Source organism: Rhagoletis pomonella, unplaced genomic scaffold (assembly GCF_013731165.1).
Source record: "Rhagoletis pomonella isolate Grant_MI unplaced genomic scaffold, Rhpom_1.0 Rhpom_scaffold_00004, whole genome shotgun sequence".
NCBI classification, from domain to species: Eukaryota; Metazoa; Arthropoda; class Insecta; order Diptera; family Tephritidae; genus Rhagoletis; species Rhagoletis pomonella.
This window is the reverse complement of record NW_023458558.1, coordinates 24,011,555-24,029,166: the sequence shown is the minus strand read 5'-3', so window position 1 is coordinate 24,029,166 and position 17,612 is coordinate 24,011,555. Positions and strand designations below refer to the sequence as shown.

The following is a 17,612-nucleotide window of genomic DNA, read 5'->3' as shown; positions in this document are numbered from 1 at the left end:
TCTTTATTTCCATCGTTATGTTTCTCCTTAGCTTTGTCTAAGAGTGGGAATGTCTGTGTCTTTGTTGTTTCCTTGTCCATCTTTTTTATTCAGTCTTTGTTTTCGTCGTTGTGTCTTTCCATTTGTATTTTCATTCTGCCTTCACAGATGCTTCAAACATTCAACGCCAGTTTCCCCTGTCTATTCAGGCAGTCGACCATTTTCGGTGGCGTTAAGAAGCTTCCCTAATATTTTTCTTCTAAATTCTTTGCCGAAGTAACCACCTAAGCGGCTTTGGCTCGTTAGTGTTTTCAAGAAAAAAATAAACCCCCAAAAATAGCTATTATTTTCCAAGCAAAAAAAATTTAAACTATGAATTATTTTGAAGCAATAAATAAAAATCAAAAAATAGTTGTTATTTTCTGAGCAATAAGTAAAACTCAAAAATAACTATTAAATTTGAGCTTTTTAAAAACTTAAAAACCTAAAAAATAAAACTCATTGCCGCTCATGATAGCCGTATTAACAAGAATTTATTCTAAGAAAAATTCTCTAAATTTTCGAAGTATGTTTAATTATAATTTTTGTAAGTCCGTACACATTATCGCGCATTGATTTAATAAAGATTTGTTTCACGTTCTTTATTAGCCAATCCTACTGCAACAATTTAAGCATTTAATTGATTTATTATAATGCGACAATTTTCAAAACGATTTGCCATTATTAATTGATTACTCAACCACACGAATAGGGAGGTACTAATTAGTTCATCATATTTTTACCAATTAAATTTCATAACAATTTCAAATAATTGTGGTTCTTGGTAAACTTCGAATTCAATTAATTTCTCCGAATCTATGTATGTACACCAATTTGCTAATGTCAATATGTGTATACCTACATACGTAGGTGTTTGTGTATGTATACGAGTAATATTAAATAATATGTGAGCCTCAAAATTATTATGCTATCATGCAGATAAATTTGATATAATCAAATCTTAATTGGTAATTAAATTAAAACCAAAAAAATGGCTCTGCAATACAACAATCAATGTAACGAAGAGCAACAAACATTGAATGAGCCTATATAGGATCGGTAGGTCAAAATTTATAAAACATTTACACCATAGATTTTTACATACACACAGAGAGTATTCCGAGATTACTCTTAATCGGGTACAATAGGGCATTAATTAGTCGCAACTAGTCTCATACGGGTACTAATGGAGATCAATTAGTCTCGACTCATCCTTTATGGGTATAATTGGAGATAAATTAGTCCCCAACTCATCTCTAACGGGTACTGTTAACGATTTAATAATATGTACGCACTTAGTCAATGCAATTTCATGTGCGGCGTTGGCACGCAGAGAGAGAGTATTCGCCTAACAAAACTGAGCACCTCGGTTCGAATCTCAGCTGGCGCAAATTTTTATTTTCATTTTTTAAAAGTGACTTGTCGCTTTTTATACCCGTTCGGGTATAAAGGGGAACAATTAGTCTCTTCATAGGACATGCTCGAACAAAAGCGATCAGTTCATTCCATATAAAGAGGTCAAAAGTGGTATTAGTCGCATGGTCCTTTGCAATTGCTCCCGGAGTCATCCCGGATTAGTCCAATTTTTTGCAGGGCAGTTCTTGGGATTTTGATCTTTTGATATTTTTTATGTGAAGAATATTTGAGTTCGGTAGAATGAAATTTTACCCTACTGTATCATATCCGATATCCGTTCGGATATTCGTGTATATTTTTGAAATCCGGATATCCGGTTAATATCCGTTCTATTTCGTTATCTGGATATGAACCGAATATCCGCATTTTACACCTCCGCATTTTACACCAAGCTCAAATACGGTAAATATCCATTAGTTGTGCTGTCCGGATATGCGGTGAATATCCCTTAATTTTGCTATCCGAATATTCGGATATCTACCACAGTCGCACTATCGCGGCGGTCGGCAAAGCGTACGTTTCTTTGCTGGGTGGGATATACTGCGCAATATTTAATAAAATTAAAGTAGGTGTGTGGTCAATATTTGAATATTGTTATATCATTTAGTACTATTTACATACATAAATATGTACATACATTGTCTATGATCACTTAATTAGGAACACAAATCATGTGACATTTTCTAATACAACAACTTTTAATTGATGTTGGTGTTAAGCAGTGTTTGCATTATTCAACTTTGCGTTCAACAATTGCGTTCAACTCAACGCAGGGTTGCACGAAAAAAAAGTTGAATGGCTAAATGTTGGCTGGCGACCAACTTTGTTGAAAGCGATTAGTTGAAAGGCCATTCAACCAAAAGTTGAATGCACAGTTGAACAATGCAAACACCTTTTTATGGCGAATATTTTGATATTTTTTCATATTTTGATATTTTTAGCCATTCAACTTTTTTTTCGTGCAACCCTGCGCTGAGTTGAACGCAAATATTGAACGCAAAGTTGAACAATGCAAACACACTTTTAGGTTAGCTTGAAATGGTTAAACATATGATATCGTTACCTACAGGTAAAAAGGTGCCAAGTCCGTTTTTCGAAACTGGTCTGGAGAGACGAAAACTCGATGTATTTTCGCATAATCTTGTCATTCTGCTTCGCACACTAAATTTCGAAAAAAGTGTACTTTACACCTTTTCATCTTTAGGTAGCGAAATGCAAAAAAATTGCATCAAAGTATCAAATTTTTAAATGAGAACTAAAAAGTCCGAATATGCAGTCGTACAATTTTAATGTATTGTTTGTAATGTTTGAATTATCTTAAAATTCGCATAAATTTTTGGATTTTTTTTTTTGTTTGCTGGCGTTGTTAAGCATTTTCTACCATGTAAGAACATTTCAATCATTCGTTATATGGGCGAAATTACATCTCACGGAGTTGCCATCAACCAAAAAAAAATTCAGTTCGGTTCAAACTGGATTGCAGCCCTGCATTTTACACCCGATGAACTTTGCCAAAGCGGATATTTCACCTATTAAATCTCTGCACAGCCTTGAAATAATAGTTTGCCTATCACGCGTTCTTTTCTATGGCTTAAAGTCTGTCAATGCCCTTAAAAGGTTTTTTGGTGTTGGTTAATTGGTCCGATGGGGCAGAAAAATTATTTAGAGTCTTCAAGCACCGATATAAATTGAATTCTATGTATGTACATATGTATAATGCTTGGCCATTTATTACAGACTTGTAGGGCTTCTACGAAAAACCTTTGCTGCATGAACACCACTCTCCTCTCTGAAGCTCTTTGAGCGAGTATCTGTGATGCCTTCTGCATGGCCAACACTTTCGCTTGATATGCACTACAGTGGGCGTAAAACTGAAAATATGTTTTAAGCCTCAATTCAGCTGAGAAAATTCCTTAATCGACTCTATCTTCAAGTTACACATAACTCGTATAAGCGTTTAAGGCATTGGGCAAACGGTGAGGTCTCTTGTGCTTGCGCACAGTTGCTGTTATTACAATTTTGCATTTCTTTTAAAAAGTAATAGCGAGCATGCAATAGTCGTTACCTATGGATGTGTCCTGATTGTCGCTGAAGTGTCTAGGGTAGCCGAATTTCCTGAATTTTCCAGAATCCGGAAGTATCGGCGGTAATTTTACTGATCGAATATGGCCTACATGGCTAATATATGAATTTAATTTATTTTAGTATTCTTAGTTTTCGATACCAAACTGAACCAACTTCCGAAATATCAAAGTCGCTGGTCCCTAGTGTTGCCAAGGATATGGATGCATTATTTAAGACGATTTTTTTTTGCGAACTTTAACAAATTGCCAATTCTCTGGTCTAGGGTAGTTGAGTCGGGACCTGTTTATTGCTGTTCCCTTTTCCTATTTTATGCCGTTACCAAATCTAGTTCTGTTCTTAAATAGTTGAGATAATGGCACATTTGTTCCATGTCGCCCGGTGGTAATAATACTCCTGATTTAGCCAACACATCTGCTCATTCGTTTCATCCTATTCCCTGGGGTGTTCTGGCACCCCGAATATAAGTGACCTGCTGACACAAAGTTCATCTATTCGATCTCCGCATTGTCGCAAACAAAGTGAGTTTATCATCACTGCTGCAAATGCTTTAATCACCGCCTGGGTGTCAGAGTTAGCAGAGACTAATTGATTCGGGCGTAAATTTCGGCCAGACAAATATTTCAACAGTAAGTATCCGGAACTTTCAATCTTAGCGCCGACTTTTCTTTTCAGTTTTTTTGCAACTCATCTTACTCGATACAGGTTTAAAGTGCTCCTATAATACATAGACCTGAAACTCTCTGTACACCCTTAAGGTACTTGACATACTCTTCCTTTGTAATGCCGTCCACCAAACCAAACCAAAAAAAAAACATAACTTCAGTGAGTGTGGCGGGCGGATAAGCTCTATGTCCTATCGAGAGATTTCTTGCTTCTTTCACATTTAACCTCCACGTCAGCTTACTGTTCATAATGACTCCAATATACATATTTCGTAGATGTTTTAGGAGTGGTGTAATATTTTCCAGTTTGGATTGAGGACAGGTCGGAATCTTTTACTTTTTTAAAGTCCCTCTTATCTACGTTCAACTCCAATCTCACACTCAAATCGCGTAGAATCTTATTACGAGAAAAATGTTCACATCAATGGAGAGAGAACGCCACTTTTTGTGGTGCCTCTGTTCGCCTGCCGCGGTGAGTGAATGACAAATGAGAGGACTAATGCCGATTGAATCAAGACCCTCTAAGATAGCCTTTGTAGAGACATTGTTAAGGGCTCCTGATATAATAAGGAAGCCGCCCATTTCATATTCTTCGTAATGTATTAGAGCCTTTTCTAAATATATGTAACATCACACCATGAAGAGCTGTCTTCGTGGATTTTCCCTTCTTATAAGCGTGCTTAGCCGCATGAGTAACCTCTTACATAAAGTTTGTTTGTCCTAGAAAGAAATAGTTTTTTTATATTGAACATTTTACTGATATTTTTTATGCAAATAAAATAGAAAATCATTTTTCTTAGTCGCAAGTTTGAATAAGCATTTGAGTAAAGATTACTATGTGGATGTTTATGTAGATGTTTAATTTACCCGAACCTTGAAAAGATTTTTTTTCGCCTTTGAAATTGAAGCAGGCATCCGTAACCACATGGGCCATCATCAACTCAAGCATCAAGTTTAACAAAAACGACCTGTCCGACGTAGTCAACCATGTGACAATTCAACAAAATTACCCAACCACTTAACTTTACCATTGCCAACCCCATCTGCACTATAAGGCATTACCTTTCAACACTGCGCTGCTGACAGCAATTTCACATCTTCACTGAAGGTAATTGCGCACTCGACTCCGACCGCCCACGCAATTACACTTGAAAATTCATTTCGATGCAATGGTACTCGTATTACTATCTGCAAATATGTGTGTATGTATGCATATACATAAATATATATGTATGTATATATACTACTTATGCTCGAACCCACAAGTGTCCACCTGCAGTATTTTACGTGATCTGTAAAGCTGTAAAGTCAACGCTAAATTGCTTGCTTGCTGCGGATGTGGCTACGGATGTTCTCATTGGCGCATGTGGTACATAGTGCGCCTTAATTTAGGCAACAACTATTAGTAACATTGCGCATTTGATGCGACTGCAATGCATGCAAACATAGCAATGAGGAGCGAGTGACCGACCGACCGACCCTGCGGTTGCCGACTACTAGCGAATGTAAAATGTGATTTTTGAGAAGACTGCTCCCTTCAATTTTCCATTGCTGCTCAAAAATTTTTGTGGTGCAAATCTGCCTGCTGATCCTGCACGAGCCCAGTTAGGCGGTCCCTAATTGCATTGCGCTTTGGCGGAGGGAAAGTGGTAAATGCGAAGGACAAATATATATTTATGTAGGCCTTAAAAGCTGCAGGGGATAGATCGATAGGTTTTTTTTTTTTTTTTTTAACTTTAAATAAAATTGAGCGTCAATCGCTGGCATGCCCAAAATCCGCCCAACTGCCAGCTACATGCACATATCGCCGGTACTTTGGTAAAACCTAGTATCTCAGAAATGATTCGTATATTCTAAACTAATTCAAAATAGGCCTTAAGATACTACGATTTATTGTATATTATTCTTAATTATCTAAAAAGCACTTAATCTTAAATATTCAGTAAAAAAAAAGTTATTAAAAATTATTTTCTGTTATTGATAGAGAGCTTTATGTTATAGAGTGCTGTGTGGGTGTTTATTTTGAGATACGAAGTTTTGCCAAAGTACCGCAAATATACACACATGCATACGTAACTGCAGGGAAGGGTGTGCTCGCAAGTGCCTGCAAAATGCCTGTAATTGTGGTTGTTCTGGCATGCAACATGCATTGACAGCTGCATTAGTAAAGCTTCACCGCCTGCACGGGCACACAGATGACCTCATATGTATGAAAATATGTACACTAGGGTGACTATAAGTGTACAGAATAGGAGGATCCTACGTGTAATTCTAGCCAAATTTTCCGAAGGAACCATGGGTGTAAAACGGTGATGGGCTGCTTTTTATATATTTTGTATAGTCGCGTTCAGAGTAAACGCTCTCTCTGCCCATCGCTGGTCTAAAATCAATTTGGAGTTTACCAAATGGTGAAAATAGGTTTCGTAGAAAGTTTGAAAGTTTTCACTGTTGTGCCCTCTGGTGGAAGTTTTAAGAAAAAGATAAGTTCCGAAATGGATTTCGCATTCTCAAAAAAAAAAACCCTAATAGCCTGTTTTGATACAAAATTTACGACACTAAAGCAAAATGGTAAGAAATCTATTTTCGCAATTTGGCAAACTCCAAATTGATTTCAGACGCATGGATTCTTCTGCAATTTGCTTAGAATTACACGCAGAATCATTCTGTGCTAAACGCCATAGTCGAAAAAATCTCCCATACAAATTGGCTCGCCCTAATGTACATATATGAAGTCTATATTCAGTGCCCTAAATGTTGTCGGCCATTGAAAGTATATTTCTCTTCGTTACACTCAGACTTTTCTACATTGTTTAAGCTGGGATATCTATGTATATGTATGTAACTACATGTTTGTTCGAGGCAATTTTGGACGCACCGTCACCACTTTAGGATATCCTCTTACCTTCGGGGAAGCAAGCACGAGGAATTTAAATGTCACAGGTGGTGTTCCGCGAGGCTTCGTGCTCGGCCCATTACTATGGAATGTCATGTACGATGGGTGCTGCGCCTTAAAATTCCCAACGGAGCCAAACTAATCGGATTTGCGGACGATATCGCTTTAGTCGTCACTGTTTATCATCTTAGCGAAACTTTCGAAACAGCAAACGAAACTATAGTGTCCATTCTGTCGGGGCTTGTGCAAAATGGACGTCAGCGCGCAAAGCAAAAAAACAGAGTCATTGCTCTAGAGCTACAAAACTATCGATGGTCATGTCCTTCACAATAAAAATCAGCGACCACAACATTACTACGCTACCAGCAGTTAAATACCTGATTATCTTGATAGACAGGAGGAATCCGACCCCTTATGCGACTTCTGTGGAGAAGACGCAATAGAAGACGTCCACTACGTTTTTTTTTTTTGAGTGTGGCGAATTTAACAGCACCGGACGCAAACTTCGCGATATATCTGGCATGAACTAGATACATGCCCACATACTTGGATACATGGAATACATGGGTGGGCAAGTGACGCAATAGCAGAGGCGATGAAGAGGCTAAGGACCTTTCCATCCACGATGTAATGCTTGACGGCGGCCCCGTGGGGTGAGGATTTCGATGAAACAACAGGCTTGTCCTGGTTTCATAGGGCCACTTGAGGGTAGTGGGCTATCACAACGCCCCTTAAAAAAAACATGTTTGTTCGAGGAAGCTTAAAAGAGAAGTAATCCCTGAACCGGGTGCATAAAATATACGGTGTTAAAGCTGGCAATAGCACATCCACTCTGACTTTCATCAAGAAGGAAAGCTGTTACTAGTCCCAAAATCTGGAAAGCCATCAGGATAGTGCCTAATTTATTGGCCCATCTACATATCTAATCTATATAACAATTAATCTATCTTATCTATTTATCCAACCGATTGTCGAAACGTATTGAAATAGAGATCCTTTCTAATGACGGCGTATCGATGAATTGATTCGGTTTCAAAGAGAGAAATCAGTATTCACAGTTGTTCAGCTTACACGAACGGCTATAAAGAATAATCTCTGGCTTGGAGGCACAAACGATTCAGTGCACCTGACCTAAAAAATGCATTGAACATAGAAATTGGGAAACCCGGCTGTGATCGGAGTATCCGACTGCCTTCGAAGGCATGATACCGAACTGCTCTCACTCAAGAAGGCTCTGCTACGACACGGCCTCGGGTCCGTAATTGGCACATTGTTGCGGAGCAGCATGCATGATAGTGTTTATAGAGTTAACCGAAAACTAATCGGCTGGTATAGTCGTAAATTTAATTACTAAACACTACAAAATTAAAAATTTAAATCCATCTATTGAAATCTATAATTAAAGGCTCCGTCCAACCGAAGGGTCAGCGTCTTTTGTAAATTGTGTATTAGACTTCATACTTGTTTCCATAAGAAGTGCTAGCCAAAAGTCACAGGTCGGACTTCTTGTCCGCTAGTGTAAGTGGAGTTTTTTTTTTATTATAAATAAAAAGTCAATCACCCAAATTCTTTGCCTTGTCATTATCAAATACAAATAATTAAAAAAAAAAAATTATAGTAGTGAGAAATATTTTTAAGACATGCCTGGAAAATTAAAATCGTCAGAATTGTGGACATACAGATGTATGGTGAAAATTAAAAGAAAAACAAACTTTGCTGCAAAAAAGCTAAGCTCACTTTTTTCGATATTTTCTAAAAACCCAAAAACCAAAAATAAATGTAGGTTAAACCACAAATTAAGAGACAATAAAAACGCCATCCATCTCCCGAGACTAAATTGAGTAAAAGAAAAATAGACAACATTCTGTTATTCGCTCCAAAAAACGGCGCAATTCTTTTCGATGGCGCTTTCTACATAATGCACATACATATGTATGTGAATATGTACATATGTATATGCGTTACCTTCGCTGGCAAGTTCGTTACATGCTACTGTGTATTTTATTCCAGTTTTGTTTTATTTTTATAATCAAATTGCAATCGATCGAAGCCATTGCGAAAGTGTGTGCCATTTACAGAAATTTCCTGCCAGACGCAATGACGCTGATAGTCACTCTTTCATGCTTGACAGAGCACAAGCAATGTGGGGACACGAAAATGCAAAAATCAGAAAAATACAGCTCCATATTATCAAATGGCTATCTTTAACAGCAGAGTTTAATACGAAAAAAAATCCGATGAAGTCTATTACTTAGAATTTTATTGCAAGTGCTTTAAATGTTACGGTAGCCTTACCAAACAGTACATAAACATACTTACATATGTATGTACATATATACGAGTACAAAAGCAACTTTCATTTCCAACACTTTGCCGCAATTCGACTACAACATTAATTAATAATCTTTTTACTAAAATTGCAAGTATCTTCGAAAGTGTTAGTCCTACATAATTTGTAATTTTTTTGCATAGAATCGAAGTAAGCTAAGAAATTTTTTTTTACCACTTGAACTTTGATGCACTTGGACGAGATATTGAGCAAAAATTGTCATATTTCACACAGATTGCCATATTTTTGCTATTACCAATAAAAATTCTAAAACAGCGGATTTTCGGCCTACGTTAATGTACATATATATGTGTGTACATATGTATATAAAAAAAAAGTAATTTTCTCAAGAACGCTTTTAAACCCTTGGCAATTAAGTTGCCACAAAAAATAAAGCTTAACGAACGCTCAAATGCGGTGCAATGCAATAACATAAAAATAACCGAACCGCAAATTATACGCGCGAAGCAGACGGCCCCGCCATTCACATACATATGTACATATTGTATGTACTACATGAGTATATGTCGAGGAAACGTAAAGATTGGCAATAGAAACTAAGCTAATAAAAAATTCGCGGTAATGGCTTTGCAACCAAATTATACATGCATACATATTTACATATGTTTGTATGTTCATGCATACTTAATTTTCATATACTATACATAAGCATGAATATTAGTACTCTTGCATTTGAAGACCAGAGTTCACGAAGGGATTGAGTTATTAAAGCCCTGTATCAAGATGCACTCGTAAAGACATAATATGATATAGAATGTACATACCAGGGACCGTAACGGTTATAAGTTTTATTATAAAAATCACTTTTTAATCGTTATTAACTGAGAAATGACGATTATTTTCCGAGCAAAAAATAAAACTTAAAACGTAACGATTATTTTCCGAGCAAAAAATAAAACTCAAAACCTAACGATTATTTTCTGAGTAAAAAATAAAACTCAAAATATAATGATTAAACTTGTACGCTTTGTACACGTGGCAACGCAAGCACTTTTACACCTAACCATACTTTTTGCTAGGTGTAACTGTACCTTTAGCCAAAATAGGTTGCCTTGCGAAACAAAAAATATATACATACGCATTAGCGTACACAAGGGGTGGGTTTTGGGGTTGAAACCCCCCCCCCCCTCCCCCCCTAAGGCTGATAACCTCAAATACAATCTGTATCTTAAAGCTAAGAATCCAGCTCTCAAGGAAATTATAAGAAATATTTATTATAATTTCTGTTGCTTGAATAAAATTTCTTTTCCATTTCTCCTTGAACTACTATCTTTCTAATAAAAAAAGGATTATTGAAAACGGTTCACGTGGTCCAAAGTTATGTATTCCGGCGAGATGATAACCTCCCTTTTTTTTGAAGTCGGTTAAAAGCGTTTGAGTTCTGTTAATCTTATGTAAATAAAGTGCAGTTTATGAATTTTAAAACGTTTATTTATTTATTACATACTGTACATAAAACTTGCATAAATGTATTTTAAAGAGGGTATTATCTGAAGCAAATTTTCAGTATTTTCCGGTGATATATCTTCAGAAATATAACCCCCCTCCCCCCCCCTTTAAAATATATTCTTGGGTGCGCCCCTGTACATACGTATTCCCCCTCATAAATTTTCAGACTAAGACACTGTCTCGTACAAATTGCCATTAAAACGTAACCGCCGAATTGGCAACTTTGTAAAGCAGCAATCGCCATGCAAACTAAGGCAGTTGTCGAGCGTAAAGCTGAGCTGAGTTGAGGAGCAACGCAAATGTAATTTTAAGCTTGACAAATTGCAATAAAGCATGCAGTAATGCATTGGGCGAAAAATAGCAAAAAACATTTACATGCATAGCATTGGAAAAGAGTGCATAAGAAACGGTATAATAAAATGCAAACCGACACAAACTTTTGTAAAACAAAAAGAGTGATTCCTTCGCACACACACACACACACACACACACACACCCCATATGACGTGGAAAATGTGTGTGGAAGCCCTTAGTCAAATTAGGGTAGAGCATCAGCAACACGCTCGTAAAACCTAGATAGAACAGCACCAAAAACGAGCCAGCTGTTGCAAGTAATAAAACTGCAAATCCAGTGCATTGAGGAATTTCACGAAAACTTCTCGATATGAGCTTGTGTGTGTGTGTGTGTGTGTAGCTGCACAAAACTATCTCATGCGCATTCATGGCACCAGTGTTGCCAGAAAAAATTTCGTTTGGAGCCAAATCGGGCGAAAAAGAAAAACTTAAAAGAGCTAAATAATGCTAATAGTAGCTAAAATGAAGAGCTATTTTTTTTTTAAGTTGAGCATTCGTTGACATAAAGTTGCTTTTACATTTTATATTAAACTAGATTTAAGAGTTCATAGTGGAGTCTGCATTTTCCCGTGAATACAAATGTATGTTTTTCCACTGCCTTTCGAAATTTGTAAGTCTATCAACGCTTAAGTTTTGGCTTTCCTCTTCCACCATGGCCGCCTGAGAGAAAATACACCGTCTGAGCTTATCGGAGCTCGAATTACTGCCCTGTATGGTTTGTGTACTCCCGCGCACGTGATAGAAACTAAATGACCTGCTTGCCCATTTTTAATTAGCTTAAGCGCCATTTGCATTAGGAATGCAACTTTTTTAAGTATTAATCGAAATAGAATAACATAAAGGTATCGAAAATAGCCTGAGATCACCAAAGCCAAAGGAATTTTATTCAACACTTGTACAATGAAATTACAGATTTTTATACCTTTCATGAGCATGAAATGGTATTATAACTTTGGTCCGATGTTTGTAAGTACCAGAACAAAAAGAGATAGACCCATTAAAATGCATACTTATATGATCAGAACGTCGAGCTGAGTTGATTTAACCATGTCCGTCTGTCCGTCTGTCCGTCTGTTTGTATGCAATCTAGTCTCTCAGTTTTCGAGATATCCTGATCAAATTTGGTACGTGGGTGTATTTTTATAATGTATTAATCATTTGTCGGAACCGGAAGAATCGGACCACTATAACGTATAGCTCCCATACAACTGATTGTTCAGATATGAGATTTTTCGTTCTAATTTCTCCATTTATGCAGCTACGAACATGAAATTTTGCAGCACTTGCACCCATTATAAACAGAATGCTTACAGTGAAAATTACAAAGATCGGTTCACTATAACCTATAGCTCCCATACAACTGATTGTTCAGATATAAAATTTTTCGTTATAACTCCTCCATTTATATAGCTGGGAACAGGAAATTCCGCACTGTTTTCAATAATTATCAACAGAAAACTTACAGTGAAAATTAAAAAGATCGGATAACTATAACCTATAGCTCCCAAACAGCTGATTGTTCAGATATGAGATTTTTCGTTATAATTCATCCATTTATGTAGCAAGGACCATGAAATTTCGCACCATTTTCACTCATTATTAACAGAATACTTACAGTGAAAATAACTAGGATCGGGTGACTACAACATATATCTTCCATACATCTGATTGTTCAGATATGGGATTTTACTGTAAAACCCCTTTATTTGAACAGCTAAAACCGATAAATTTCGTAAGATATTTTATAAATAATAATACTAAGTCTACTTAGAAAATCGTCAAAATCTATGCTGTATCTGTATGCTTTATCACCTATAGCACTGATTGTTCAGATACCAGTTTTTGCGATATATCTCCTTTATGTAGGAAACTAAACCCAATAAATTGTGTTACCGGTTTACATACCGATCTCATAGCAGTGAAAATCACTTCGATTGGTGCCATATAAAGTATATCTTCCATACCTCTGATTGTTTAGATGCGATTTTTTATATAAGTATGTAACTCCTCTATCGATGTATGCAGATGTATTCAAAATCAGTAATCTGTCAAACAAAAATTTGCAGACGTTCATGAAAGTTATGAAGCCTTCGGCATAGCCGAAGACAGCGCTGCTCTTACTTGTTAATTTTAATATATTGCCAAATACAACTAAAACTTTCTGGAGCTAAGAAAGTGCTAAATAATTTTTTTTAAAGAGCTATGAGATTAATCCCAATTTTCGGAGCTGAATAGAAAACTAAAGAGCTAAATCTAGCTCCAAAAGCACCAAAATGGCACACATGTGTATGCTATATATGACTGCAATGCCACAAAGGTAGTAAAAGAAGCGTAGCGCAGGGCAAGCGGAGCGTATTGGAGAGCGAAAGCACAGGGAGTAAAAAAAAGGATAAAAAATAAAAGCTCAAAAAAGCGTATATTTCATGCCAACCAGGGAAACCATCTCGTGGGGAATTCCCCGATTTGCGAGGAATTTGAGTTTGCATGGGGAATGGGCCGTTTTTTGTGGGGAATTTCAGTTTACGTGCACAATCGAGAGACTGACTGCTTTTTGTGAGGAATTAGGTGTTAACTAGTTTATTCTTTCTGGCTTCACCGATTTTATAATGAGGTAAAAAATGCAACTGCAACTAAAGTACTGATTATGCAATCCTGCAAATTATACAAATAACCGTTGATTTAGAATTTTTCTTGTCGGATTTGTGTTAACATAACGAATAAACACACTTTTTTATGTGGATGAAAACCGAAACACCTTAAAAAAAAAAAAGTTTAAAACAAAAATTTTTAGCCACTTTAGACTTGCATTAATAGAATTGAGTGGGCTACAAAACTGCATACTCAAAATCTTTCTAGAAAATCGAATTAAAATTACACAATGCCTGTTAATGAATTAACTATATTTTTATAAAAAAAAATGTAAATCAAATTAATAACAAAAAAAGATAATTGTGAAAACTTGTCAAAATTTGGCGCGACTAAAATTTTTTCGACCACTATATGTGTGTAAGCATTATATGTAATTTTTTTTTCTTTATTTGTTAACTAACTTTATAAAAGTTTGGTTTAATCTCTGAATACATACATAGCTGAATGGGTGGGGAATTTTACGAAATTTCTGGCAAAATCGGGGAATTTCATCGTCGAAATCGGGGAATGCTCAAAAATGAGTGGCAATGTGTCGTTGTTTTTTGCAATAAACCAACCAGTGTGCTAGTGTTAGCTAGTTGCTTATGTACAAATGTGCAAAAGCAATGCAGCAATAAATGTGAAAACTATACTGCATTAAGGTGGAGCGAAAAAAATCTATTTTTCGATTTTTAACTTCTATTAGTACGGAAAAGTTGCGTAATATGATCATACTGAACCGTTTGAAATCATTTTCTGATCGGATAATATTCACGGTCGCCACAAGAGCCTTGTTGTTTAGAAAAATCTCCCAAATTGTGGTTGTTTTATATCTTTTTTTAATGATTCCTTGAAACATTTTGGTTGTGCAGTTCTGTAGCTCATTACACTTAAGTATAATAAAATGCCAGTTTCAAGTTGCTAAAAAATCCATTCAATGTGATCACGTTACGCAACTTTTCCGTACTATTCGAATTTTGAAAACGTAAAATTCATTTTTTTTTTTCGCTCCACCCTAATCTATGCGCATACATACATACACACATTCCAAAGCAGCAGTGATGCGTTTTTGTGGAGAGGCAAATGGCTTAGTTGTGGTTGTTATTTTTTTGTATCAGTGGAAAATTCAAATAGTTATGAGGATAGAATGTAGAACTACATCATTCGGTTTCCTTTTTCCTTTTTGCATTCCAAAATACTAATAATAAAAGTTCAAAGAATATTTTGGCATGGTAAATCAGCGCAAAAGAATTTGTGCGCAACAATATTCAAGTGCTTCCAGAACATATGTATGTAACTATATGTATACATAAATACATGCATATGCACTCAGCAGGCGACGGCACACAGTGAGACAACGCCGGCATTAAATACAAGGAGTCATTGTAGAGCTCTGAAATTTTGCACAGGTTATTTTTGAGACAATTCCAGTTTTTAAAAAAAAAATTAAGAAAATTCGCCCACTTTTACGCCCACCTGCCATACAGTCGAAATTTGTAAAATGCCGTATTGTCCGTAATACTTTAGGTATAACTTTCAATTTTCGTATACTTGAATGTTATATAGTTACAAACATTATTTGAAATAAAAATTGAACTTTGGCCCACTTTTAACCCCATCACCCATACTACCTCAACATAAAAAGTGCCATATTTTCTAAAATATATTAAATACAACCTTCAAATTCGATATTACTGTAATTTATATCATTTAAAATGTTTCATGCAAAAATTACAATAACACGCCCACTAATACGCCCACCTCCCATTGAAATGCAATAAAAAAAAAAACAATATTTTTTTTTCATTCAATCAATAATTTTTTAACATCATCATGGTATTCTAATTTTTTTAATTTGTTTCTCATTCTAAATGAATTAATATAAGGATCTGATGATATTTGCAAATAGGGCATTACATCTTCATTCGTAGAAATACGTGAATTTTTACGAGAATGGAATAGCCTACAGTTTCTATACTCCTTATTCATTGCTTCTTGCGCTTCTTCGGATAACATTCCTGTAGCAAAAAAAAAAGTTAATATTAAATAAAGTTTAAAAAAATACTTTCAAAAATAAAAATTGCAAACAAACCTATTGGCAATATAGCCTCAGATACCATTTTGCTGCCGTGAATGAGAACTTTATGCACAGTGATGGGCATGTAGTACCAGCCATAAAGCTCTACATATAATTTTGCAGTGTCCATGCAATACGTATGGAATTTACCAACATCTATATTTTTACTACTATTTATAGTATTTAATATAATTTTAAAGCGGTGAATTAAGTCTACATTTACACCAGTTATGTCAGCGGTTATTTCTGGATGTTCAAAAAATCTTCTTCTGGTTGTTCCCATGCCTTGTTTCACCACATCGACTTTTAAGCCCAGAACTAATTTGAAATTTTTTTTCATTTCTGTTTTAACAGCTTCTTTCTGTTCTTTTGTATCTTTATTTGTCCTCCACGCTTTGAAACTTTTATTATAACCGAGATGTAATATACATTCCATGAATTTTATTCGAGCATGTAGCGGCGAAATTCCAAATTTCAATGCTTCAGCTGAATTTGTTCTCAAAATAACTGCATCCAAATTATTCATTTCAGTAGGTTTTGCTCCACATATGAAACAAACAGCCATCGAGCAATTCTTACTGACTGTTGTTGCCACTTTTCCGTCAATCATCGTCATAGTTAAACTATGAGATATCGCAAACTTTTTGTTGAACATTTCGAATTCTGTCGTTTTTAAATTTTGAATTTCTGCATTTACACGATTTACTTCATTGTTAATAACATCTGCTGCTAATATCTTGCACTATCAATTTAAATTAAAAATTATGCAACTATCTAACCCAAAGTCAATGACCTTCAACAAAATTATCTATCAAATTAATAACGTAAATAAAATTTATGTAAACAAGAATATTTTTATTAAAACATAAATGATCTTTAAAGCATAATTCTGAATAACTAACAAAAAACAAATGTAATTTATTACTATTCTCTTGCACAATAAGTGAATAGTAAACAATTAAAAAAAATAAAAGTAAAAAGTTGTAAACATGCTATTGCATGCTAACATACGTATAGCGACAGAATGTGCGCGTTACGTACTTTTTGTAGTTTTTTGTATGTTTAATGTGCTTTTGCAAACTTTTGCTATATGTCCTCTACTTTAAATTAAAGCTGAGACTTCAAACTTTCATTTGGTATAAGTCTGCACCTAGGGCGAGGGGCTGCTCTATATTTCCTAGGCCATTGAAAATGCAAAATGTTCAATTTTTGCACCACAATTCTGTTGTTAAGAAAAAAAATTTTGTTTTTTTTTAAATTTATTTTTTCATTTACTCATTCTACAATAACTAAATTAATTAAAAAAATACTTTAAAGTTACATTTATTATGTATTTTTATTTTAATAAGCTTTTGATTATTACATATTGAACTAAAATATTTCAAGCGCGTTGGCATACCTCAACTTTGACTTGCTCTAGACCAAAAAGTAATGAAGTTATGAGGCTGAAATTTCAGGGAATTGTTACTCATATATCTGTTAATATACTGTGAAACCATAGACCAGGTATTCACAATACGCCAAATCTTGGAAAAGACCCGCGAGAAAAGGATCGACACTCACCACCTATTTGTCGACTTTAAAGCCACTTTTGACAGCACTAAAAGGAGTTGCTATGTCTGAATTTGGCCGCTATGTCCCCTCAAAACTATACGTTGCGCAATACCACCAGCTCCGGCA

The 17,612-nt window shown here is 35.5% G+C and overlaps 1 protein-coding gene across 1 annotated transcript in view; it reads right to left on the bottom strand.

Moving 5' to 3' along the window:
- Positions 1–16,163, bottom strand: part of LOC118738161 (transcription initiation factor TFIID subunit 7-like) — a 16,645-nt gene extending 482 nt beyond the window's left edge. Inside the window, exons 1-3 of the mRNA XM_036469086.1 lie at positions 15,948–16,163; positions 15,773–15,873; positions 4,886–4,901 (exon numbers count right to left, since the gene is read on the bottom strand). Coding sequence (XP_036324979.1) covers positions 4,886–4,901; positions 15,773–15,873; positions 15,948–16,062 — 232 coding nt within the window. The 5' untranslated portion in view covers positions 16,063–16,163. The remainder of the gene's footprint in view (positions 1–4,885; positions 4,902–15,772; positions 15,874–15,947) is intronic.
- Positions 16,164–17,612: the final 1,449 nt, after the last annotated feature.